At 42.8% G+C, this 27,926-nt stretch overlaps 1 protein-coding gene and 1 long non-coding RNA gene across 3 annotated transcripts in view; both read right to left on the bottom strand.

Annotated features, from left to right (window-relative positions):
- Positions 1 to 872: 872 nt before the first annotated feature.
- On the bottom strand, positions 873 to 12,866 carry LOC144330786 (uncharacterized). The gene is made up of 3 exons (XR_013397267.1): positions 12,772 to 12,866; positions 3,625 to 3,742; positions 873 to 1,311 (listed from the first exon to the last, which is right to left on the bottom strand). It is a non-coding gene; the product is annotated as an uncharacterized LOC144330786 (long non-coding RNA).
- A 3,089-nt stretch (positions 12,867 to 15,955) lies between these two features.
- The window catches only part of POMK (protein O-mannose kinase), a 40,662-nt gene continuing 28,691 nt past the window's right edge, over positions 15,956 to 27,926 (bottom strand). For both annotated transcript variants that reach the window (XM_015145260.3, XM_015145262.3), the window contains 2 exons: positions 24,194 to 24,985; positions 15,956 to 17,114 (listed from right to left, as the gene is read on the bottom strand). In XM_015145260.3, the coding sequence (XP_015000746.2) occupies positions 24,215 to 24,985 (771 nt within the window). In that variant the 3' untranslated portion in view covers positions 15,956 to 17,114; positions 24,194 to 24,214. The remainder of the gene's footprint in view (positions 17,115 to 24,193; positions 24,986 to 27,926) is intronic.

The following is a 27,926-nucleotide window of genomic DNA, read 5'->3' as shown; positions in this document are numbered from 1 at the left end:
GCCCGCGCGCCCGTCATGCCCCCTCCGCTGCCGTCACCGCCGCCTGAGTCACCGCGGGAGGCGGAGGCGCCCGGGAGCCGCGGGCGGGGGAACCCAGGGGCCGGGCCGGGCCGGGCCATGATAGGCCCTGCCCTGGGGGAGCTGGCCAAGAAAGAAGCCAACGCTCTGCGCCCCTGCATTGGGAGTGTTTGTCCTCGGGAGGAGAAACGGCCGGAAGAGAGGCCCCTGCAGGCTAGGAGCCTTCCTCCCCCGCCCCACCTTCCCCAGCCGCATTCTGCCAAACTCCCGCGCCAGCCAGTCACTCTCCGCACGGGTGTCAGAGCCTCGGTCCCTGTTTTGGAAAACGCCTCAGTAAGCAAGACTGCAGAGTCCCTGCCCCCAAGGCGTTTATTACCCAGAGGGAGAGGCACGACTTAGAAGCCACCAAGCGGCCCCATCTCTTGGAAGAGCCCCAGGCCAGGCTGACAAAGTGGAAGGGAGCAGGCCGAGGAGTCTGCACACCCGTTCCAGGCTGTATTCCGGGAGACGCTATCGCAGGTATAAGGGACGAGTACAGTAATACCTATAGCAGACGTGTTTGTAATTGCAAAACCTTGTCAAGCTGAATGTTCACCAGCGAGAAAACAAACTGCCCCACAGCAGGCGAAGTGCTCTACAGCTTCCCGCATCCACATGGATGAATCTCAAAACACAAGGCTGGGGAAAATGCAAATTGCAGAATGCCTTTGTAATAACTTATATAAAGCAAAACAATAATGTATGTTGTTTAGGGATATCCATATGTGTAAGGAAAATACAAAGGCACACATGAAAATGATGCGGGACGGTGGGGGTCCTTGTCACACGCCAGGAAAGATTAGGCTCTCAGACCATTTGAAGGGTAAGGCAGGGTTTTATTGGGTGTAAAGGAAGAAAAAGGGGAACAGGGACTCAGCAGAGCCAGAGTTCTAGTTGTAGGCTCCCCACCTCACAGATTAAATCCCAGATTCCACGGAGGAAGAGGGCCAGGCTCCTCCCAGCTGTAAACTGAGGAGCGAACTTCTGTGGCTCCGCCCCAGTGCAGTGCATAGACCAGTGGGAATTTTATCAGGGAACCCTTCCCATCTGGCTGTCTCATTCCCCCTTCTAAAGAAGTCCATCTAACTGCCATTAGAACAAGGATAGGGACAAAGAAGGATCTTAGCTGTTTCCTGCTGACAGGAGGCACTGTTTTGGGAAAATGGCAATCAGATCTCCCTCATAGGCCTATCTAAGGATCCCCGGCAGAAGGGTCCATGGTCCAAGGCTCCAGTTGCATGACCGTTTGATGTCCTGAAAGCAGGAAGAGACAAACTGGGTTATTAAAACACATATGGCCGGGCACGGTGGTTCACGCCTGTAATCCCAGCACTTTGGGAGGCCAAGGCAGGTGGATCACAAGGTCAAGAGATCGAGAGCATCCTGGCCAACATGGTGAAACCCTGTCACTATTAAAATACAAAAAATCAGCTGGGTGTGGTGGCGGGTGCCTGTAGTCCCAGCTACTTAGGAGGCTGAGGCAGGAGAATCACTTGAACCCGGGAGGCAGAGGTTGCAGTAAGCCGACATTACACCACTGTACTCCAGCCTGGCAGGTCAGGAGTTCGAGACCAGCCTGGCCAACATGGTGAAACTCTGTCTCTACTAAAAATACAAAAATTAGCCAGCCCTGGTGGTACCTACCTGTTCTCCCAGCTACTCAGAAGGTTGAGGCAGGAGAATCGTTTGAACCCGGGAGGCGGAGGTTGCAGTGAGCCAAGACCACATCACTGCACTCCAGCTTGGGTGACAGAGTGAGACCCTGTCTCAGGGAGGGGAGGGGAGGGGAGGGACAAGGGGAGGGGAGGGACAAAGGGAGGGGAGGGGAGGGGAGAAACAAGGGGAGGGATAAGGACAGCTCAAAAATCCTGAGGCCTTTTACCAATTTGTACAGGGGGGCCAAAAGTCCGAATGGTAAACAGCTTTACTCTTTTGCTGGCATGTTGCATGTTGGGCTTCTGGGTTCCCTTCCCCTAAAACCAATCCTAAGCCAGCCAGTTTAAGGTTTGGGAAATTAACTCTTTCCAGTTTGAAAAATGCATCTGAGGAGAGCGTCCCATAGTATGGAGACACAATTACCATTGTAATTGTGAACCAAGGAGAAAGGAAAAAAGAAGGCATTTTTTCAAAGGAATCCGAAGGGTTCAAGATGCATTTGAAAGTGGTGCAGACTGAAGATAAATGGCTACCCATATAGAAAGAGGGGAGCAGGCATCCCTGGTTCCCTTCTCTTCCTGGCAGATACCTGGGGTACGTGAGGGACAGAAGGAATAGCGTCCTATTCCATTCTTGCATCCCCAAGTCCTGGCAACCTTGGCAAGTGCTACCATGAGTGCCAAAGCGGCTTGCATCAGAAATCTTGGAATTCCTTAGACCTCACTTATACTCAGGGGTTGGGGGGTTGCATGGACTCCTTCTCATAAGCCAAACGCTAAAGAAAAACTGTGGAACTGAGTCCTCCAACAAGGGAGAGAAAAGCATGTCTTGTGACACACCCAGATAACTGGTGGCTATAGTTATGCTTGCTAGGATTTGGGTGCATGGTGCTTGGCTTTGGTTAGCTCCCTTGGTCTTACTTTCCCAAAAGGAAACCTCTGGATGATGGGCACCCTATTTATTATCATCGCCTGGCAGAATTTGCAGGATAATTGCTTATAACTAGAATACTAATCCAGATTTTTTTACATTACGCATCCCTCTTGTTCTTTCTGAGCTGTAGCTGGAGATTGCTGGTTGGTTCACAAGCAGGGTTACCCTAAAAATGTAGGCAAAAACTTAAAAACAACTGAGTTTAGAATTGAATGATAAATGTATAAGTTTTGGAACATAATTTCTCTCCAGTCCTCATTGTTTAAAAAAAAAAAAAAGAAATTATGATAGGACTCAGTTATTTGCAAAATAGACTTCAGTCTTACACTTGGCCTGATTATTTACATAAAGTGCAGCAAGAATAATTATTTCTACAAAGGCCTTTTGAACTGGCTTTGATGGAACTCTGTTCCACAAGGAATCTCAGGTAAGATAAAGCCAAGCCCAGCCATGAGCTGGGCTAATCCTCTCCTCTTAAGGTCCCACAATACACCCTGGGTTGGGTGATCCTCTCCTCTTAAGGTCCCAAGATAAACTTGGAGCTCCGGGACCCATTAGAAAGTGACATTCTTTACTGACCACAGGTCAGGAACCCTATACAGGGACTGTGTAGACAAGAGTATTAGGCCAGTTTCCCCACTGGGCTTTTATTGGCTCTGCAAGTCGAGACTGACTCTTTAAACAGAAGCATAGCCTTCCAGTCAAAGCCTTGGGAAAATAACCAGTTTTTCCAATTGTGTCTTGTTACAAAAGATAAACGGATTCTTATCGCACCAATCCAAACAACTATATTGCCATAAGTTAAGAATACTCACAGATAGTTTCCAGGTTCTAGAGGAACCAGGCCGGGCACGGTGGCTCACGGCTAATCCCAACACTTTGGGAGGCCAAGGCGGGCAGATCACTTGAGGTCAGGAGTTCGAGACCAGGCTGGACAACATAGTGAGACACCATCTCTACTAAAAATACAAAAAGTACCTGGGCATGGTGGCCCCCACCTGTAGTCCCAGCTACTCAGGAGGCTGCTGCAGGAGAATCGCTTGAGCTGGAGAGGCGGAGGTTGTAGTGAGCCAAGATCCCTTCACCGTAGTCCAGCCTGGGCAAAAGAGCAAGACTGTCCACAAAAAAAAAAGGAACCAGGCAAAGAGAAACAAGCATGCTCCAAATCTTGTTCACAGGAGTATACCTCACTCAATTATTAAAGACCATAAATAGTTTAAAATAAGTTTCCCTGACTCTGAAAAAAAAACAAGGATCAGCAATATTGCCAGCAAGTCAAAAAGGTTGCTTCAGCTTTGAGTTCAGTCCATTTAGTTCTTGTTTTGCTTGATATTCGTGAACACTTCAGCTCTTTATGAGTCCTGTACATTTTCCTTTATTCCAACATGACAATCTCCAAAGTTATCAGAAACCTGTATTTGAGAGTACCTGCCAGAGTCCTATTGTTTATTATAAACCATCTTTTGAAAATGATTAAAACCAGACAACAATTGTCTGTGAATAGCAAAATGTCCAGGTTAGTTGCAGTTAGAAACACAATTGACAAAGAAGTTTGGCTATCTCTGTAGTTTACAATAACTTAACATAACAACCTTAATTATGGTTGATAGCATATACTTAATTAGAATTTTAGAAATCCCATACAATTTTGGAACATACATTAGCATTATTCACAAAAATATAACCTAAAGAAAACTAAACATCATTTTGGCAATCCCATGTACCTAAACATGTCAAATGATCCTATTTACCTATTTTTTTGATATTTCAGGAGCACTCCAAACCATCCAAAAAGCCAAACATCAGAAAAGACAATTTTGAAACTGAAGTTTGATTTTGGGAAGGCTGTTAAATATGTTCGAGGTTTAAAGCACTTGATGTTATGAAACACAATTCCAGATTACCCTAAATTATTTATTTTGCCAAAATGATGACTCAGAAATTTTAAAGAAGCAAAAACCTTTATAACTCTTTACAAAATTTGCCAAAGAGCAGATTAGTGCCTTAAGAATACCTTGTTGTGCTTTTATTTCAATGCTCAATTTACAGAAAAATCATATAATACCCTTTTGAAATTTAGTCAATATGTTCACATAGAGAACCCCTTTGCAAGATAAATTTCCACAATGCTTCCACCACTTGTTTGAACCTGCTACTTCATCCTATCTAATTTAAAACAATCCTTTAACCCTAGGCAAAAATTTACATTTCCATGCCTTCTTATAACCTTTTACAAAAAAACACATTTGGCTGGGCATGGTGGCTCACGCCTGTAATCCCAAGCACTTTGGGAGGCTGAGGCGGGTGGATCACAAGGTCAGGAGTTAGGGACCAGCCTGGCCAACATAGTGAAACCCCATCTCTACTAAAAATACAAAAATTAGCCAGACATGGTGGCGCATGCCTGTAATCCCAGCTACTTGGGAGGCTGAGGCAGGAAAACAGCTTGAACTCAGGAGGCAGAGGATTCAGTGAGCCGAGATCATGCCACTGCACTCTAGCCTGGGCGACAGAGCAAGACTCTGTCTCAAAAAAAAAAAAAAAAAAAATTTTTTACTGTTCTTAACACACCTCACATATAAATCTATTTCCAGTAGTCTCAATTACATGTTAAAACAGTAACTCCTAGCAGTTTTTAATTTAAATGTAAAACTTGGTAAGTTGTTTTGTGTGCTAGATGCAGCCAAGGTTTGACTCCTAGCATAATTAAGGGCATGGTTAGTTCCATATGTTCCCAGGCCTTAATAATTATGAAGCCAGCAAGTCAAATAGTTCTCAAAACCCAAAAAGCAGTTTATAACCTTAAACACTTAGCAAATCTTGCATCTGACCTGCATAATTTAGTCCGCCTATTTACATTTTGATGGCATCTGCTTTTTACCAATAATCTTTAAAGAAGCTGTTTTTATTTCTCAAAGACTAAAGTCACATAAACTGAAGGTACCACAGCTTTTATTTTCTCTTTAAAAAAAATACGCGCGGCCGGGCGCGGTGGCTCAAGCCTGTAATCCCAGCACTTTGGGAGGCCGAGGCGGGTGGATCACGAGGTCAGGAGATCGAGACTATCCTGGCTAACATGGTGAAACCCCGTCTCTACTAAAAATACAAAAAACTAGCCGGGTGTGGTGGCGGGCGCCTGTAGTCTCAGCTACTTGGGAGGCTGAGGCGGGAGAATGGCGTGAACCCGGGAGGCGGAGCTTGCAGTGAGCCGAGATCATGCCACTGCACTCCAGCCTGGGAGACACAGCGAGACTCCGTCTCAAAAAAAAAAAAAAAAAAAAAAAAAAAAAAAGCGCTTGTCTTTCTTTAGGCCAGATTAATTAGAGCTCTTTTTACAGACATCATACACAACATATATATATTTGGTTACACAGACAGGCAGAAGAAACCCTAGTCACTGGGTGGGATCCTTTAAGAGACAGGGCTAGGAAAACATGCAGCTATCAAACCAGAAAGGAACTCATTCCCTAAGGCAGGATTGCTAAACAAAGCCTTACCAGGGAGTTATAGGCCATGCCCCCACATTGTAAAACAAGATAGAGGCCTGCAGTGAAGTTCCCTCCAAACCACACAGACATGCAAAGCACACCAGTGTGCAGGCCAGTTGGAGTTTCTCTGGGGACCCCTTCCCACCTGGCTGTCTCAAAAAGATAAACACTATGGGCGGATCATGAGGTCAGGAGATCAAGACCTTCATAGCTAACCCGGTGAAACCCCATCTCTACTAAAAAATACGAAAAATTAGCCAGGCGAGGTGGGCGCCTGCAGTCCCAGCTACTCCGGAGGCTGAGGCAGGAGAATGGCGTAAACCCGGGAGGTGGAGCTTGCAGTGAGCTGAGATCAGGCCACTGCACTCCAGCCTGGGCAACCCAGCAAGACTTCGTCTCAATAAAAAAAACAAAAAAAGGTAAACACTAAATTCCAGTAAGGGTTGAGAGCAGAAAGGGAGGAGAAGCTAAAGGGCTTCACTGACAGTGTTTCATTGCTTAAGTTGGGTGATAGGGTGCATCCTGTATTATTTTTTATACTACTTTGGGTGTCTGAATTATTTGATAATTTTTTTTTAATATTTTTTAATTTATTTATTATTATTATACTTTAAGTTGTAGGGTACATGTGCATAACGTGCAGGTTTGTTACATATGTATACTTGTGCCATGTTGCTGTGCTGCACCCATCAACTCGTCATTTACATCAGGTATAACTCCCAATGCAATACCTCCCCCCTCCCCCCTCCCCATGATAGGCCCCGGTGTGTGATGTTCCCCTTCCTGAGTCCAAGTGATCTCATTGTTCAGTTCCCACCTATGAGTGAGAACATGCGGTGTTTGGTTTTCTGTTCTTGTGATAGTTTGCTAAGAATGATGGATTCCAGCTGCATCCAAGTCCCTACAAAGGACTCAAACTCATCCTTTTTTATGGCTGCATAGTATTCCATGGTGTATACGTGCCACATTTTCTTAATCCAATCTGTCACTGATGGACATTTGGGTTGATTCCAAGTCTTTGCTATTGTGAATAGTGCTGCAATAAACATACGTGTGCATGTGTCTTTATAGCAGCATAATTTATAATCCTTTGGGTATATACCCAGTAATGGGATGGCTGGGTCATATGGTACATCTAGTTCTAGATCCTTGAGGAATCGCCATACTGTTTTCCATAATGGTTGAACTAGTTTACAATCCCACCAACAGTGTAAAAGTGTTCCTATTTCTCCACATCCTCTCCAGCACCTGTTGTTTCCTGACTTTTTAATGATTGCCATTCTAACTGGTGTGAGATGGTATCTCATTGTGGTTTTGATTTGCATTTCTCTGATGGCCAGTGATGATGAGCATTTTTTCATGTGTCTGTTGGCTGTATGAATGTCTTCTTTTGAGAAATGTCTGTTCATATCCTTTGCCCACTTTTTGATGGGGTTGTTTGTTTTTTTCTTGTAAATTTGTTTGAGTTCTTTGTAGGTTCTGGATATTAGCCCTTTGTCAGATGAGTAGATTGCCAAAATTTTCTCCCATTCTGTAGGTTGCCTGTTCACTCTGATGGCAGTTTCTTTTGCTGTGCAGAAGCTCTTTAGTTTAATGAGATCCCATTTGTCAGTTTTGGCTTTTGCTGCCGTTGCTTTTGGTGTTTTAGACATGAAGTCTTTGCCCATGCCTATGTCCTGAATGGTACTACCTAGGTTTTCCTCTAGGATTTTTATGGTATTAGGTCTAACATTTAAGTCTCTAATCCATCTTGAATTAATTTTCGTATAAGGAGTAAGGAAAGGATCCAGTTTCAGCTTTCTACTTATGGCTAGCCAATTTTCCCAGCACCATTTATTAAATAGGGAGTCCTTTCCCCATTTCTTGTTTCTCTCAGGTTTGTCAAAGATCAGATGGCTGTAGATGTGTGGTATTATTTCTGAGGACTCTGTTCTGTTCCATTGGTCTATATCTCTGTTTTGGTACCAGTACCATGCTGTTTTGGTTACTGTAGCCTTGTAGTATAGTTTGAAGTCAGGTAGCGTGATGCCTCCAGCTTTGTTCTTTTGACTTAGGATTGTCTTGGAGATGCGGGCTCTTTTTTGGTTCCATATGAACTTTAAAGCAGTTTTTTCCAATTCTGTGAAGAAACTCATTGGTAGCTTGATGGGGATGGCATTGAATCTATAAATTACCTTGGGCAGTATGGCCATTTTCACGATATTGATTCTTCCTATCCATGAGCATGGTATGTTCTTCCATTTGTTTGTGTCCTCTTTTATTTCACTGAGCAGTGGTTTGTAGTTCTCCTTGAAGAGGTCCTTTACATCCCTTGTAAGTTGGATTCCTAGGTATTTGATTCTCTTTGAAGCAATTGTGAATGGAAGTTCATTCCTGATTTGGCTGTTTGTCTGTTACTGGTGTATAAGAATGCTTGTGATTTTTGCACATTAATTTTGTATCCTGAGACTTTGCTGAAGTTGCTTATCAGCTTAAGGAGATTTTGGGCTGAGACAATGGGGTTTTCTAAATATACAATCATGTCATCTGCAAACAGGGACAATTTGACTTCTTCTTTTCCTAACTGAATACCCTTGATTTCTTTCTCTTGCCTGATTGCCCTAGCCAGAACTTCCAACACTATGTTGAATAGGAGTGGTGAGAGAGGGCATCCCTGTCTTGTGCCAGTTTTCAAAGGGAATTTTTCCAGTTTTTGCCCATTCAGTATGATATTGGCTGTGGGTTTGTCATAAATAGCTCATTATTTTGAGGTACGTTCCATCAATACCGAATTTATTGAGCGTTTTTAGCATGAAGGGCTGTTGAATTTTGTCAAAAGCCTTTTCTGCATCTATTGAGATAATCATGTGGTTCTTGTCTTTGGTTCTGTTTATATGCTGGATTATGTTTATTGATTTGCGAATGTTGAACCAGCCTTGCATCCCAGGGATGAAGCCCACTTGATCATGGTGGATAAGCTTTTTGATGTGTTGCTGAATCCGGTTTGCCAGTATTTTATTGAGGATTTTTGCATCGATGTTCATCAGGGATATTGGTCTAAAATTCTCTTTTTTTGTTGTGTCTCTGCCAGGCTTTGGTATCAGGATGATGTTGGCCTCATAAAATGAGTTAGGGAGGATTCCCTCTTTTTCTATTGATTGGAATAGTTTCAGAAGGAATGGTACCAACTCCTCCTTGTACCTCTGGTAGAATTCAGCTGTGAATCCATCTGGTCCTGGACTTTTTTTGGTTGGTAGGCTATTAATTGTTGCCTCAATTTCAGAGCCTGCTATTGGTCTATTCAGGGATTCAACTTCTTCCTGGTTTAGTCTTAGAAGAGTGTAAGTGTCCAGGAAATTATCCATTTCTTCTAGATGTTCCAGTTTATTTGCATAGAGGTGTTTATAGTATTCTCTGATGGTAGTTTGTATTTCTGTGGGGTCGGTGGTGATATCCCCTTTATCATTTTTAATTGTGTCAATTTGATTCTTCTCTCTTTTCTTCTTTATTAGTCTGGCTAGTGGTCTGTCAATTTTGTTGATCTTTTCAAAAAACCAACTCCTGGATTCATTGATTTTTTGGAGGGTTTTTTGTGTCTCTATCTCCTTCAGTTCTGCTCTGATCTTAGTTATTTCTTGCCTTCTGCTAGCTTTCGAATGTGTTTGCTCTTGCTTCTCTAGTTCTTTTAATTCCGATGTTAGAGTGTCAATTTTAGATCTTTCCTGCTTTCCCTTGTGGGCATTTAGTGCTATAAATTTCCCTCTACACACTGCTTTAAATGTGTCCCAGAGATTCTGGTATGTTGTATCTTTGTTCTCATTGGTTTCAAAGAACATCTTTATTTCTGCCTTCATTTCGTTATGTACCCAGTAGTCATTCAGGAGCAGGTTGTTCCGTTTCCATGTAGTTGAGCGGTTTTGAGTGAGTTTCTTAGTCCTGAGTTCTAGTTTGATTGCACTGTGGTCTGAGAGACAGTTTGTTATAATTTCTGTTCTTGTACATTTGCTGAGGAGTGCTTTACTTCCAATTACGTGGTCAATTTTGGAGTAAGTATGATGTGGTGCTGAGAAGAATGTATATTCTGTTGATTTGGGGTGGAGAGTTCTATAGATGTCTATTAGGTCTGCTTGCTGCAGAGATGAGTTCAATTCCTGGATATCCTTGTTAACTTTCTGTCTCGTTGATCTGTCTAATGTTGACAGTGGAGTGTTGAAGTCTCCCATTATTATTGTATGGGAGTCTAAGTCTCTTTGTAAGTCTCTAAGGACTTGCTTTATGAATCTGGGTGCTCCTGTATTGGGTGCATATATATTTAGGATAGTTAGCTCTTCCTGTTGAATTGATCCCTTTACCATTATGTAATGGCCTTCTTTGTCTCTTTTGATCTTTGATGGTTTAAAGTCTGTTTTATCAGAGACTAGTATTGCAACCCCTGCTTTTTTTTGTTCTCCATTTGCTTGGTAAATCTTCCTCCATCCCTTTATTTTGAGCCTATGTATGTCTCTGCGTGTGAGATGGGTCTCCTGAATACAGCAGACTGATGAGTCTTGACTCTTTATCCAGTTTGCCAGTCTGTGTCTTTTAATTGGAGCATTTAGTCCATTTACATTTAAGGTTAATATTGTTATGTGTGAACTTGATTCTGCCATTATGATATTAACTGGTTATTTTGCTCGTTAGTTTATGCAGTTTCTTCCTAGCCTCAATGGTCTTTACATTTCGGCATATTTTTGCAATGGCTGGTACCAGTTGTTCCTTTCCATGTTTAGTGCTTCCTTCAGGGTCTCTTGTAAGGCAAGCCTAGTGGTGACAAAATCTCTAAGCATTTGCTTATCTGTAAAGGATTTTATTTCTCCTTCACTTATGAAACTTAGTTTGGCTGGATATGAAATTCTGGGTTTAAAATTCGTTTCTTTAAGAATGTTGAATATTGGCCCCCACTCTCTTCTGGCTTGTAGAGTTTCTGCTGAGAGATCTGCTGTTAGTCTGATGGGCTTCCCTTTGTGGGTAACCTGACCTTTCTCTCTGGCTGCCCTTAAGATTTTTTCCTTCATTTCAACTTTGGTGAATCTGGCAATTATGTGTCTTGGAGTTGCTCTTCTCAAGGAGTATCTTTGTGGCGTTCTCTGTATTTCCTGGATTTGAATGTTGGCCTGCCCTACTAGGTTGGGGAAGTTCTCCTGGATGATATCCTGAAGAGTGTTTTCCAACTTGGTTCCATTTTCCCCCTCACTTTCAGGCACCCCAATCAGACGTAGATTTGGTCTTTTTACATAATTCCATACTTCTTGCAGGCTTTGTTCATTTCTTTTTCTTCTTTTTTCTTTTGGTTTCTCTTCTCGCTTCATTTCATTCATTTGATCCTCAATTGCTGATACTCTTTCTTCCAGTTGATCGAGTCGGTTACTGAAGCTTGTGCATTTGTCACGTATTTCTCGTGTCATGGTTTTCATCTCTTTCATTTCGTTTAGGACCTTCTCTGCATTAATTACTCTAGCCATCAATTCTTCCACTTTTTTTTCAAGATTTTTAGTTTGTTTGCGCTGGGTACGTAATTCCTCCTTTAGCTCTGAGAAATTTGATGGACTGAAGCCTTCTTCTCTCATCTCGTCAAAGTCATTCTCCGTCCAGCTTTGATCCGTTGCTGGCGATGAGCTGCGCTCCTTTGCTGGGGGAGATGCGCTCTTATTTTTTGAATTTCCAGCTTTTCTGCCCTGCTTTTTCCCCATCTTTGTGGTTTTATCTGCCTCTGGTCTTTGATGATGGTGATGTACTGATGGGGTTTTGGTGTAGGTGTCCTTCCTGTTTGATAGTTTTCCTTCTAACAGTCAGGACCCTCAGCTGTAGGTCTGTTGGAGATTGCTTGAGGTCCACTCCAGACCCTGTTTGCCTGGGTATCAGCAGCAGAGGCTGCAGAAGATAGAGTATTTCTGAACAGCGAGTGTACCTGTCTGATTCTTGCTTTGGAAGCTTCCTCTCAGGGGTGTACTCCTCCCTGTGAGGTGTGGGGTGTCAGACTGCCCCTAGTGGGGGATGTCTCCCAGTTAGGCTACTCAGGGGTCAGGGACCCACTTGAGCAGGGAGTCTGTCCCTTCTCAGATCTCAACCTCCGTGTTGGGAGATCCACTGCTCTCTTCAAAGCTGTCAGACAGAGTCGTTTGCGTCTGCAGAGGTGTCTGCTGCGTTTGTTTAGTTTACTGTGCCCTGTCCCCAGAGGTGGAGTCTACAGAGACAGGCAGGTTTCCTTGAGCTGCTGTGAGCTCCACCCAGTTCGAGCTTCCCAGCAGCTTTGTTTACCTACTTAAGCCTCAGCAATGGCGGGCGCCCCTCCCTCAGCCTCGCTGCTGCCTTGCCGGTAGATCACAGACTGCTGCGCTAGCAATGAGGGAGGCTCCGTGGGTGTAGGACCCTCCCGGCCAGGTGTGGGATATGATCTCCTGGTGTGCCTGTTTGCTTAAAGCGCAGTATTGGGGTGGGAGTTACCCGATTTTCCAGGTGTTGTGTGTCTCAGTTCCCCTGGCTAGGAAAAGGGACTCCCTTCCCCCTTGCGCTTCCCAGGTGAGGCAATGCCTCGCCCTGCTTCAGCTCTCGCTGGTCGGGCTGCAGCAGCTGACCAGCACCGATCGTCCGGCACTCCCCAGTGAGATGAACCCAGTACCTCAGTTGAAAATGCAGAAATCACCGGTCTTCTGTGTCGCTCGCGCTGGGAGTTGGAGACTGGAGCTGCTCCTATTCGGCCATCTTGCTCCGCCCCTCTATTTGATAATTTTTTAAAGCTACAAGACAGTGTGATTAGTGCTATTAGGAGGACAGTGCTAAGGTGGCATTTGACAGAAGCACCCAGGCTTTTGTCTGGGAAGGCTTCCAGGAGGACTGTCATTTAAGTTGAGCCCTGAGAGCTGTTCGCCAGGAGAAAGCAGGAAGAGTGTTCTCAGGAGAAGGAACAGCCTTTCCAACAGCCCAGAGAAAGTGTCACTTTGTGAAGGAACTGAAAGAAATCTGGGGTGACTAGAGCAGGGCTCTATAAGGGGAGAGGGGAGACAGGAGGTGAACTAGACAGCAGAGTTGAGTATAGGCTTCTTCCTCAGTAGAAGCTGTTGGTGAGTTTGAAGGTGAATAACTCAGGAAAGTAATGGTCATGAGCTATCTCACAAACTCAAGTTCAGTCAAATTATTTTTCTCAAAGAAAGCCCCTATGCCAGAATGTCAGGACATTCAGGTACTCCCTCTTTCCTCTTTGCCCCCTGCCCCATGGCTCGAAATCCCAGGAGCTGAAGAATGCTGGCATTGGAGCGGTCTGGCCAGGCCATGGCCAACTAGTCGTCATCTGCCTAACACACAGCAGCGGCCCTCTCTGGCCTAGCCCTGGCTTAAACCACAGGAGTCACTGGGTGAATGTGCCCTTCTCTTTTTGCTTGGAGGACACCTTTTTGACACCCTCCCTGTCCAGGGGAGTCTGGAGTTCCTGTCTTAGGGCTGTGCATAGCTGTTCCTGTACCTGGAAGACCCTTCCTTACCCAGACACCTCATGGCTCCTCCCTCACTTCATTCAGCTCTCAGGCCAATTGCTGCCTCATTTAAGGAGGCCTTCCACAAAAACTCTATCTAAAGCTAAAACGTGCTGGAGCCTCAGATCTTGCTCTTCTTCATTACACTAATCTCTACCTGACATTACGTGCATTTGTCTGCCCCACTTGCACGACAATGTAAGCTCCATGAAGGCAAGGAGTTTGTCCTACAGGCAAGAACCTTCTCCTTTGACTGTAATACATTAACAAACAGCTCCAGAACCTCATGGCTTACCCCAACAACAATCCCTTTCTTGTTCGTACTGATGCCCAATGCTTCATCACAGCAGAAGCGGCAGTGGGAGGACAACGTAGCAAATCCTACACTGGCTCTTCAAGCACCTACCTAGAAGAGATGTCTATGACTTCCTTCACATTTCTCTGGCCAGATCAAGTCATATGGCCCCATGTGATCAACAGATTCATCACCTATTCAACTCTCAGCAACTAGAAAAAGAGGGAACTTCCTCAGTATGATAAAGGCATTTCCAAAAAACAGCTAACCTGACACTTGCAAAGACCGAATGCTTCCCCCTGTGGATCAAGAACAAGGCAAGGATACACAGTAAGGCAAGGAAATAAAAAGCAAACAAACTGGCTCTATTCAAAGATGGCCTGATTGTACATGTGGAATATCTCAAGTAATCTACCCCTCAAAAAGCTACTGGAAATCATGAGTTTGGCAAGATCACAGAATTGAAAGTCAGTATACAAAAATCAATTGTATTTTTATTTTCTGGACATAAACAACTGGATGTTGACACTGAAAAAACTGGAATTTACAATTGAATTTTTTTTCTTTTACAATGGAATGGTTGTTTTTTTTTTGTTTGTTTGTTTGTTTGTTTGTTTTTTGAGACAGAGTTTTCCTCTTGTTGCCCAGGTTGGAGTGCAATGGGACAATCTCAGCTCACTGCAACCTCTGCCTCCTGGGTTCAAACGATTCTCCTGCCTCAGACTCCCGAGTACCTGGGACTACAGGTGTGTGCCACTACACCCGGCTAATTTTTTTGTATTTTTAGTAGAGATGGGGTTTCACTATTTTGGCCAGCCTAGTCTCGAACTCCTGACCTCATGATCTGCCTGCCTCAGCCTCCCAAAGTGAGAATTTTTTTAATTTAACAAAACAAGTACAAGACCAGAACACCGAAAACTACAACAAGTTAAACAAGACCTAAAAAGTTGGAGAGATATACTGTGTTCATAGATTGGAAGAATCATTACTGTTAAGATGCCAGTTCTCCCCAAATTGATCTATAAGTTCAATACAATCCCAGTCAAAATTCCAGGAGTTTTGTTGTTGTTGTTGTTGTTAAAATTGACAAGTTGATTCTAAAAATGTGTGTGGAAATACAAAGGACCTAAAATAGCCAAAACAGTTGTGAAAAATAACAAAGTTGCAGGTCTTACAACTACCTGATGTTAAGATTTACTAAAAAGGGATAGGTGCCGGGAGCGGTGGCTCACGCCTCTAATCTCAGCACTTTGGGAGGCTGAGGCAGGCAGATCACTAGGTCAGGAATTCGAGACCAGCCTGACCAACATGGTAAAACCCCATCTCTACTAAAAAATACAAAAATTAGCCGGGCGTGGTGGCACATGCCTGTAATCCCAGCTACTCAGGAGGCTGAGGCAGGAGAATCACTTGAACCCAGGAGGCAGAGATTGCAGTGAGCCGAGATCACGCCACTACACTCCAGCCTAGGCGACACAGCAAGACTCCATCTCAAAAAAAAAAAGAAAGACAGGATAGAGAGCCTAGAAATAAACACACACACTGGTTTTTCACCAAGCTGACAAAGGAATTTAATGAAGGAAAGGATAATCTTGTCAATAAATAATGCTGGAAAAATTGGATATCCACATGGAAAGAAACCTTGATTCTAACCACTACTTGGGAGGCAGAGGTGGAAAGATCGCTTGAGCCTAGGAAGTTGAGGCTGCTGTGAGCTACTACACTCAATTGTGCCACTACACTCAAGCCTGGGCAATAGAGAGAGGCCCTCAAAAAAAAAAAAAAAAAAAAACCCTACATGGAGACACTAATCACACCCTAAAACAGCTAAAATTAAATGGGCTGAAATAAATAACAAGTGTTGGCAAAGATATGGATCAAATACAACTCATACATCACTAGTGGGAAAATAAAATGGTACAACTACTTTGGTAAACAGTTGGAAGTATATGATATTAAACATATACTGACATATGACCATCTGACCAATCAGGTATTTGCTCAAGACAAATGAAAACATGTCTACACAAAGACTTATATTTTAAGGTTAACAGCAGTTTTATTCATAATATCCCAAAACTGGAAACAATGCAACATCCATCAGCAGATAAATGAAGAGTGTGGTACAGACATACAATGGAATAACTATGCACCAATAGATATAACCTACTGATACATGCAACAACATAGATGAACCTCAAGAACATACACTGAACAAAAGCAGACAGACACAAAAAATATATACTACACTACACTACTATATTCTACAGTTTGAGTATTTGTGTCCCTCCAAAATTTATGTTGAAACTTAATCTCCAATGCAATAGTATTAAGAGATGGGGCCTTTGGAGGTGATTAAGTCATGAGAGCTCTTCCCTGGTGAATGAGCTTAAGCCCTTTATGAGAGGGGCTGCACACAGCATTTGCTCTCTTTTTTTTTTTTTTTTTTTTTTTGCCTATCTGCCCCTTCTAGCATGTGAGGACAGTGTTCAAAGCACCATCTTCAAAGAAGAAACTGGGCCCTCAGACACCAAACCTGCTAGTACCTTGATCATAAACTTTTCAGCATCCAGAACTGTGAGAAATAAATTCCTGTAATTTATATAAATTACCCAGTCTCAGGTATTTTGTTATAGCACCACAAATAGACTTAGACACTGTATGATTCCATTACTGGAAATCTAGAAAAGAAATTCTAATCTTTCCAAAAAGATAGGAAAGAGTCATTGCTTGGAGCCAGCAGAGAAGAAAGGATTGATTGGGATGGGACACATAGGAAATTGCCGGTGTGATAGAAATGCTTTGTCTCTTTATCTATGGGGATAGTGACACAAGTACATAAATGTATCAAAACTCATTGAAATATACACTTAAAACTGTTGCATTTTATTATATAAAATAATGAATCAATAAGTTGAGTTTTTAAAAACTCAGTATTTCTTCCTGGAGTCAAGAATGACTCTGAGGTTTCTGGCTTGGGAAATCAGATGCATGCTGTGCCACCTACAGATAAGGAAACACAGAAGCAGATTTTGAAGAGAGAAAAGTTATCTGGGAAATCTTGAGCTTGAGTTGTTCTTTAGAAAAATGTTCATTTGAATCTCTTCTCCATTTATTAATTGGACTGTTTGGTTTTTGTGTTGAATTACAGGAGTTCTACATGTACACTGGATATCAATTCCTTATTAGATATATGACCTGCAAATAAAATAAATGTAAAAGTCAGGATAAATAGGAATTTGGGAAAAATGAGCACATATATGGCAAGTGAAGTCATGGCAGAGAATGAGATCATCCAGGTAATGTGTGTAAGGCTGAGAACAGAACCTTCAGGAGCACCAGGGATGGAGAGAGACTGAGAAGAAGCCAGTGACAGGAGGAAAACTAGGAGAGTATGATGTCACAGAAGCCACGGCTTGTATATTACAAGGAGGAAACAACAAAAGATTATCCACTCAACTAAGCTACCCAGTCCTTTGTAACCCAGTGATAGCAGTTTCAGGGCAGTGGTAGTAGCAAAGGTCCAACCAACTGCCTTGGTTAGAGGGGTCAAGGGAATATAAAGAAGTTTAGGCATTTCAACAAATACTGCTGGGATACTTGGACAGCCAAATGCAAAAGAATGATGTTTGACAGTGACTTTACATCATATACAAAAATTAAGTCAAGGATCTTAATGGCTCAAAGACCTTAATGTAATAGCAAAACCTATAAAATTCTTAGAAGAAAACATAGGGGTAAATCTTCACGACCTTGGATTTGGCAGTAGATTCTTAGATGCAACACCAAAAGCATGAGCAACCAAAGAAAAATGTAGATACATCTGACTTCATAAAAATTAAAAACTTTGTGTATTAAAAGACACTACCAAGAAAGTGAAGACAACCCACCTGGGAGAAAATATCTGCAAATCATATATCTGATAAGGGACTAGTATAAGGAATACAAAAAGAACTCCTACAACTCAACAACAAAAAAAAACCCTGATTTTTTAAATGGACAAATTTAAAAATTGGCAAATAATCTAAATAGACATTTCTCCCAGGAAGATTATACAAATAGCCAATAAGCATATGAAAAGGTACAACATCATTAGTCATCAGGAAAGTGCACATCAAAACCACAGTGAGTCCTGTGGTCATGTACTGGAAGACTTAATAGTGGTAAGACGTCAATATTACCCAAAGCACTCTACAGATTCAATGTCGTATTTATCGGACTCCTAATGGCAGAATTCCAGAAATAGAAAAATCCATCTAAAATGCATATGGAATCACAAGGGACTCAACAGCCAAAATAATCTTGAAAAAGAAAAAGTTGGAGGTCTCACACTTCTGAATTTCAAAAAATACTATAAAACTATAGTAATCAAAAAACCGTGAGCCTGGCACTCAACTCCTCCACAACAAAGGACCAAAAAAGCAAGTAGGTAACCACCTGTCAGGTAGAACACCAAAGACAGAACACTATTCAACAGGGAAGTGACAGGGAACCTCTGAGGCACAAAAGGAGCAGTAAATAAAGCAGCCAGTGTGTCTTGGATTGGCTCAGAGACAGGAGAGACATCCCATTTCTGGGAAAAGAAAAGTCATTTACATCAGGTATAACTCCCAATGCAATCCCTCCCCCCTCCCCCCTCCCCATGATAGGCCCCGGTGTGTGATGTTCCCCTTCCTGAGTCCAAGTGATCTCATTGTTCAGTTCCCACCTATGAGTGAGAACATGCGGTGTTTGGTTTTCTGTTCTTGTGATAGTTTGCTAAGAATGATGGTTTCCAGCTGCATCCATGTCCCTACAAAGGACACAAACTCATCCTTTTTGATGGCTGCATAGTATTCCATGGTGTATATGTGCCACATTTTCTTAATCCAATCTGTCACTGATGGACATTTGGGTTGATTCCAAGTCTTTGCTATTGTGAATAGTGCTGCAATAAACATACGTGTGCATGTGTCTTTATAGCAGCATAATTTATAATCCTTTGGGTATATACCCAGTAATGGGATGGCTGGGACAAGTTGATGGGTGCAGCACACCAACATGGCACAAGTATACATATGTAACAAACCTGCACGTTATGCACATGTACCCTACAACTTAAAGTATAATAATAATAAATAAATTTAAAAAAAAAGAAAAAAAAAACAAAGAAAAAAAAAAAAAGAAAGAAAAGTCAAAGAACCGCAGTGGTCCACATTCCCAGCACAGATGCTGGCACCCACAGGGGATGCTGTCAGCCTTCACAGGCCCTGAGCCCAGTATACGGAGCTGCCTGGAATCCATGCAAATACATTGTTCCAGAAAGGCAATTCCATTGGATCCTACTCACACCCCAAGAAACATGCTGCTGTGGCACAGCACCATTTTAACAGCCTAGCCCCCACCAGATTATATCCTGCCTTGGGGTCCAATAAGCCCCTGCAGTCTACATCCCTGCGGCCCCCAAGAACATCTTCCCACATCCATCCAGAAGGTTGCAGTATCACAATCACCCAGCAGTGCAGCCAGGTCCCCAGTACTCTGACCCATGAAGTGTCTTATATCCCAGGGAACAGGCAGTGTAGCGCACACCAGGGAGGCTGTCGCCGGGAAAAAGGGAGCTGAAGCTCCCAGAACCTGGGAGCCATCTTCCCAACACCAATGCCACCAACAGAACCTTGCCCCTCTCAGCAGGGCAACAGCACGCCTGTGTGTACCTTCAGGAGGCCTGAGGACCAGTGTGTCCATATGTGCCATCCAAGAACCTAAAGACAGGCCTGCTCCACCCACCGTCACCAGTGTTCTCAGGTGCCATCTTTCCCTCATGCCGCTACTGGTGCCTATATGCTCTCTACGGGGGCCTGAGCACTGGCCCACCCCATCCAACACCACTGGTGCCCATGCACACAATCCCAAGGCCTGAACAGGCCCGCCCCACCTACTACCACCAGTGCCTACCAAAGTGCATTACCTAAGGGGCTAGAAACTGGCCTATTCATCCTGCCACAGCTACTGCCAACAGCTGTGATTGCCACCTGAGGGTCCAGTGTTTAGCCCACTGCTGCTACTGCCACTGCCAGCACCAAAAATACTGCCTCGGGGCTTGAGGACCAGCCCACCTGGGCCCCCCAACTACCAGCACTTATGCCAGCTGGGGTCCTGAGGTCTAGCAGGCCCAGCCCATCGCCAACACAGCTAAAGCCTGCCCAGGCCACCAAAAGGCCCAGGGACTGGCCCCTCTGGCATCCCTGTCCCCAGAAAAGCCTCACAACAGCCTCAACTAACAATGGCAGCTTAAGCCACTGAGGACTCACAGACACCAGTGACATTGGTTACAGCTGAAGAAATCATTGAGCCTATACAACTGTGCTCACCAAAATCAAAGCCAAAACATCCTAATCACAACCAAAACTACAGATACACCTACAAAAAAGTCTTTCCTTATGAAAGCCAATCCATAAAATTGGAAGAAGCAACTATTCCACCAGCTCAATAGATATCAACGTAAGGACACAAGAAACATGAAAAAGCAAGGAAACTTGATGCTGCCAAAGAGACACAATAATTCTCTAGTAACAGATTCAAAAGAAAAGGAAATATATAAAAATGCCAGAAAAGGAATTCAAAATAATGATCTTAGGGAAACTCAGCAAGTTGCAAGAAAACACAGATAATACAAAGAAATTAGGAAAACAATTCATGATCTGAATCAGACATTCAACAGAGACAGATAAAGAAAAATAACCAAACAAATCCTGGAACTGAAAAATTCAATGAATAAAATTTAAAAATGCAACTGAGAGCTCCAAAAATACACTAGATGAAGCAAAACAAAGATTTTCTGAACTTGAAGACAGGTCTTTTGAAATAACCCAGTCAGACCAAACAAATATTTAAATTCTGAGTGTTTCAGGAAAGAGAAGGGAAAAGGCATAGAAAACCTATTTAGCAAAATAATAGTCAAACATTTCTTAAGTCTTGCAAGAGATACAGACATCCAGATACAGGATGTTCAGTAATCCCAAAAAAGATTCAAACCAAAAAGGTCTTCTGCAAGGCACACTACAATCAAATTGTCAAGTCAAAGACAGAATTCTAAAAACAGCAAAAGGGAAGCATCAAGTCACTTATAAGACTTTCCTATTAAAAAAAAAACAAAAAAAAACAAAAAAACAAAACCTTACAGGTCAGGGAAGAATGGAATAATATATATTACAGTGCTGAAATAAATTTTAAAAACTGCCAGCCAAGAATATTAAACTAAGTAAAGCTATCCTTCAAAATTGAAGGACAGATAAAGTCCTTCCCAGACAAGTAAAAACTGAGGGAAGGAGGACCCCAGGCCCTCAGAGGAGCCTCATAGTGCGGCATTATACAGAGCCTCTGAGGGAGCACCATCAAGTCACCTCTGGCATCCCAGGACAACTAGCAATTGCACCCAATGCAGGAGGAGCAACAGGAGGGCTGCCAAAGTCCAGTTGGAGGCTCAGGTCATGGCCACCCAGGAAATGGAACATGGAGAAAAGGATCCAGAAACTAATGAGCACAGGGAAAGAAAACCTTTTGCAGAAACAGATGAGGAAGACATGGGGGTTGATGTAGAGAAGCTACAACTAATTGCAGCTGCCATTAAACAGGGTCTTGCTGCAAAAAGAAAAAGGCTTCAAAAGTATACAAAAGCTTGCATCAAAACCAAGAACATAACTAAATGATATTTTGAGAACATAAAAGGCAGAAACGTAATTATAGATATTCTATGCAGTTGCTGACTTTGCTTCAAGAATACAACACAGACATGTAGAAGACTGAGGAGAGAAGAAAAACTAAAATATTTCAAGAGCAACAAAAGAGGTGGCAACAAGTTAGCATTGTTAGGAGAGAGCAAATGAAAGAGATTAAGCTGCTATATGAGCAACTCATGAAGAGTATCATGAAAGAACTCTCAGTGAAGAAAGTCAAATTGCCAAGTTCCAAGATAAAATTGTGTCGGAGACACTGCAGCAAGAGTTGGCACTTATTCATAACTTGAGCTACACTAAACCACATGACAGTGTTTTGATATTCCTGTATAAATCAGTATATTTCTTCTATCATTAGTCTGTTAAATGCCAGACCTCATTTCTGTGATCTGTTGAATGAATCCTAGTTTGGTGAGAAAGCAGCAATTGCACAGTTATATACACAGTCAGTTAAATTTTAACATTAATGATAATTTAGTTTAAAAAAAAAAAACTAGCCAGGTGTGGTGGCTCACACCTGTAATCCCAGCACTTTGGGAGGCTGAGGTGGGCAGATCACGAGGTCCGAGGTGGGTGGATCATGAGATCAGGAGCTCGAGACCATCCTGGTGAACACAGTGAAACCCCGTCTATACTAAAGATACAAAAAATTAGCCATCCGAGCTGCATAGCAAGGGTCATATGTAATCCTGGGTCATGAACCTGTCACAGTTTGATTAGCTGCTTTTGTTCTGCCTCTGTATCTTTGCTTCGTGCCACTGTAAGCTTGTTTCAAGCTAGCCCAACCCCTTTTAGAAGTGGGTATAAAAGTCAAGTGCTGTCTTTGTTCTGGGCCCAGTTTTTGCATGTTAATCAGCTGGGTCTGAGTGCACTCGATAAAAATCCTCCTGTCTCACCCCCATGGTCTCTCTAGTCCTCCTTCATTCCCACAATAATACCACCCTGAACGTGCCCAATCTCATCTGATCTTCAAATAGACTGGATGGTATCTACCATCATGAAAACACACAAAGTCTTAAAACTCACTAGTAGAGCAGAAACACAAATGAGAAAAAGGAATCAAACATTATGAGTATTAAAAAAAAAACCCACCAAATTGTAAACAATACAAAAGATAGGTGAAATGCCGTCTCTACTAAAAATACAAAAATTAGCTGGGTGTGGTGGTGGGCACCTGTAATCCCAGCTACTTGGGAGGCTCAGGCAGGAGAATCGCTTGAACTTGGGAGGTGGAGGCTGCAGTGAGCCGAGATCCTGCTACTGCACTCCAGCCTGAAGACAGAGCAAGACTCTGTCTCAAAATAAAAAAAGAAAAAAAAAAAAGATAGGAAAAATATATATACAAGACAATCAGAAAACAATTAAAAGCACAGGATTAAGTCCTCACCTATCAATAAAAACCTTGAATGTAAATAATTTAAATTCTCCAATTAAAATACATAGACTGGCTGAATGGATTTAAAAAAAACAAGATTCAACTATATGTTACCCATAACAAACTCATTTCACATTTAAAAACACATAGACTGAAAGTGAACAGACGGAAAAAAATATTCCATGCAAATTGAAAACAAAAATGTGCAGGAATAGCAATACTTATACAAAATAGACTAAGTCAGAAAACATAAAAAGGGACAAAGAAGATCATTACATAATGATAAAGGGATCAATTCAGCAAAAGGATGCGACAATTTTAAATGTATATGCACCCAATACCAAAGCACTCACATATATAAACAAACACTATTAGAGCTAAAGAGAGAGGCAGATCCTAATACAAAAAAAAGCTGGGGATTTTAATGCCTCACTTTCAGTACTGGGCAGATCATCTAGACAGAAACATCAGACTTAATCTGCATTATAGGCCAAATGGACCTAACAGACATTTACAGAACCTTTCTTCCAACAGCTGAATATACATTCTTCTCATCAGCACATGGACCATTCTCCAGCATAGACCATGTTAGACCACAAAACAAGTCTCAATACATTTTTAAAAATCTAAATCATATCAAGTACCTTCTCAGACCACAATGGAAGAAAAGTAGAAATCAATAACAAGAAACTTTGGAAACTACAAATCCATGGAAATCTAACAACTGGCCAGGTATAGTGGCTCACACCTGTAATCCCAACACTTTGGGAGGCCAAGGAAGTCAGGAGTTCGGGACCAGCCTGGCCAACATGGCAAAACCGTGTCTCTACTAAAAATACAAAAATTAGCCAGGCGTGGTGGTGTGCCTATAATCCCAGCTACTCAGGAAGCTGAAGTGGGAGAACTGCTTGAACCTGGGAGGCAGAGGCAGCAGTGAGCCGAGATCACACCACTGCATGCCAGCCTCAGCAACAGAGTGAGACCCCATCTCAAAAAAAAAAAAAAAAAAAAAAAATCTAACAACCAATGTGGAACACATGCAAATGTACATGTGGATGTGGACAAAGAACCACATGGCTAAGCCATAAAAAATAAAAAATAAAAAAATAAAACACGAAACTCAGGCAAAAAACTCCACCATCAGAGCAGAATGCTATAACTTCCATTCAGCCCTTCAATCCCACCTTCATTGGCTGGACTGGTTTTCACAGCATCTCTCTTGCCTGAGACATCACAGCATCTCTAAGTGTATCCAAGACCTTCTGGTAGGTCTCCAGAACGTCCTGGGCAGTGGGTCTTTCTGAGGGAGTCTGGCTCTTGCATGCTTTGTGAATATCAAACAAATGGAATCGGACCATATCACTCCCTTCAATGTGCCCCAGAAGGAAACTGGAGATGTCTGGGATCTTCCAAATGTCAATTTTCTCGTCATATGAGGGCATGAGATTATCACGGAAAGGCATGTCCTCTCCGTAGGGCCACAGTTGCTCTGGAGCCACAAAATCCCCATGCAGCTCCCTGTGGCCGCACTTCACCAGTGTCCCAGAGCTGTGGTTCACCAGGGGTAAGGCATCCAAGTCATTTGCCAAAATGCTGAAGTTGCTTGTCAGCAGATACTGAGACAGTGTCTTGGGCAGGTCATTGGAGTCACACATGACCCGTGTGCCCATGGGGCTGTGGTGCAGGTAATTAATGATGCTGACATAGTCCATGGCCAGCTGCAGCCTGTGCTGCCACGTGTTCACATTTTGGTACTTTGAAAGGTTTAGTGTTTCTTCCAGGTTACTCAAGGAACCTAGAGGGTGATATTCAGTAAGAATAGTGTTGTCATCCTCACAATAGCCAAGCAGCGTGACAACATGTGCGCCTTGTAGAGATTTCAGCATCTGCAGTCCATGGAGGAAATCATCTTTCATCTCCAGGCTGGTAAGCCGTGAGAGAGCAACTTTGTGCTCCTTCCACTCAGACAGAAAGACCTGCAACAAAGCCACAGAGAACATCAGGCCTGAACTCTCACCTAATTTAGTGACCAAAGAACAACGAATATCTTTTAAGTGGCAGGTGTTCTGCAGAAGATACAGAAATTAACAAGGTGCAGACCCCATCGCAGAGTTGCTCTCCGTCTAGTGATGAAGACAGACTGAAGAGCAAACACAGCATTCAGCAAGGCAAGTGCCACATTAGTGTGTGGAACCTCAGGGCAGGAAGCGATTGCCTCTGGGCAGGACACTGACAGCTGCTGCAGAGGGTGCTGGAAGGCTTCTGGAAGGCCTGGTGCTGGAAGGTCTCATAGAAGGAAGGGGACTTCCAGATTCTATGTGGGGCAGGGGAGTGTTGGCTCAGGAGGAAAGACTCCATATAATTTCATCACAGGGAGGAGTGGCAAAGTAGACTGCCAGTTCCAATGGACCACCGCACAGTGGGTGGGGAAGAAGAGGAGGCAGGGGAGTGGACTGGAAAAGTGGGTAAGTGTGGAGACCCTGAAAAGCCTACATGAGGGCGTGAAGCCCTGCCCATCACATGTAACAATGTTACTCATTAATTTTAAAAGGTGGCACAATAAATCATAAATATGAATATTTATATGTAAGGAAAACATTTTTACATGTTCTGTGGTTTGGTGTTACTTCAGCTGTAAAGGCAGGAGCTGAAATGCTACACAAACACGAGACCTTCTCATAGAGTCCACAGCAAACAGAAGAGCAAGTGCACATTTCTGCCTTGGATTTCCACCTTTCATTTGCTTGCAGGAAACACTGTAATTAAAGAAAGAACCTCTGATCTTTTGCTTAAATCCCAAGAGAAGGCAGAAGATTACAAAAGAGAAAGCAGGTTCAGGACTCAGGAGATTCCTGCCCCAGGCTCGTTCTGCAAGCAGTGTGTCATGTCATCATTCAAATAAAGGTTATGGTTTCCAAAGCAGTTTTGTTGCATTATTTATCAAGAGACTCTAACATCTAAATCTAAAATCTAAGGCAATAATCAGAAATAGGTAAGAAGTTCCAGGAATAAAAATCTGGCATTATTTATAAAAGCATAAACTGAAACTTATCAAAAGATGGGAGCAGTATGATCAACATAGTAAGAACCCATCTCTACAAAACATTTTTTAGAAACTAGCAGGGCGTGGTGGCTCACACTTGTAATCCCAACACTTTGGGAGGTCAAGGCAGGTGGATCGCCTGAGGTCAGGAGTTCAAGACCAGCCTGACCAACATGGAGAAACCCCATCTCTACTAAAAATACACAATTAGCCAGGCGTAGTGGTGCATGCCTGTAATCCCAGCGACCTGGGAGGCTGAAGCAGGAGAATCACTTGAACGCAGGAGGCAGAGGTTGCCGTGAGCCAAGATCATGCCACTGTGCTCCAGCTTGGGCAACAAGAATGAAACTCTGTCTCAAAAAAAAAAAAAAAAGAAGAAATTAAGAAACTAGCAGGGTGTAATGGAGCATACGCATAGCCCCGGCTACTCAGGGGAGGCGGAGGTAGGAGGATCATTCGAGTCAAGGTGTTTGATCACATCACTGCACAGCTGGGTGACATAGTGAAAACTTATCTCAAAAAAAAAAAAAAAAAAAAAAACTATATATATATATATAAAAAATGTGGTCACCAAAATGTATATATTTATAGAGTTATAACAGATAAAAGTAATGGTACGGCTGGGTGTGGTGGCTCACACCTATAATCCCAGCACTTTGGGAGGCCAAGGCAGGCAGATCACCTGAGGTCAAGAATTGGAGACCAGCCTAGCCAACATGGCGAAACTCCACCTCTACTAAAAATACAAAATTAGCCGGGCATGGTGCTGCACGCCTGTAATCCCAGCTACTCAGGAGGCTGAGGCAGAAGAGTAGCTTGGACCCAGGAGGTGGAGGTTGTGGAGAGCCAAGATCGCACCATTGCACTCCAGCCTGGGCAAACAACAGTGAAACTCCACCGTCTCAAAAAAAAAAAAAAAGCAATGTTACAAATGAGAAATATATAAAACCGTTTGTATAATACGTTTGTATAATATTGTTCCAACTGCATAAAATGAGACAAATTTAAATTACAGCACATGGAAATCAAAGGAAATATGCTAATGCCTTAGCTGTCTTTATGTGGTAAGATTCTGGGTGATTTTTTTTTTCCTTCATATCTTTTGGTATTTTCCAAGATGAATATACATTACTTTTACAACTTAAATTTTTTAACTCAAAAATATATAAAATTTCAGAAAAATTGGCGTTGGGAATTTAAAAAAAAAAAAAGAAAAAGAAATATTATATAAAATGGAGGTGGACCCAAGGACCATGAAGATCTTTTCTGGATCTAAGAAGGGAGGTTCATTACGGAAAAACGCAGATAACTTTGATTGGCTCATAACATTCAAACGAGAACTCTTTCAAGACTCTCTAATCCTCAAATTTGAGAAATTTCACTAACGATAATAATTTCTATTAAAAAGTCATTTTTTGGCCAGACGTGGTGGCTCACACCTGTAATCCCAGCACTTTGGGAGGCCAAGGCAAGTGGATCACAAGGTCAGGAGATCGAGACCAGCCTGGCCACATGGTGAAACCCCATCTCTACTAAAAACACAAAAAAATCAGCTGGGCATGGTGGCACGCACCTGCAGTCCCAGCTACTCGGGAGGCTGAGGCAGGAGAATTGCTTGCACCCAGGAGGCAGAGGCTGCAGTGAGCCAAGATTGCGCCACTGCACTCCAGTCTGGTGACAGAGTGAGACTTCATCTCAAAAAAAAAAAAAAAAAAAAAAAAAGCTATTTTTCACTCTGGCTGCTACATGCACTAAAAATTTTCTAAATTTTAAGGACTGGATAAGGCCACATTCTAAAAGTTCACGGTTTTTTAATTTTCATATTGAACACATGCTCTCCAAAGATTTGCATCCCACTGAATCTGATAATTGGC

This window comes from Macaca mulatta, chromosome 8, assembly GCF_049350105.2.
Source record: "Macaca mulatta isolate MMU2019108-1 chromosome 8, T2T-MMU8v2.0, whole genome shotgun sequence".
In the NCBI taxonomy this organism is placed as follows: domain Eukaryota; kingdom Metazoa; phylum Chordata; class Mammalia; order Primates; family Cercopithecidae; genus Macaca; species Macaca mulatta.
Note: the sequence above shows the minus strand (reverse complement) of the source record. Positions and strands in the feature narration are given on the sequence as shown.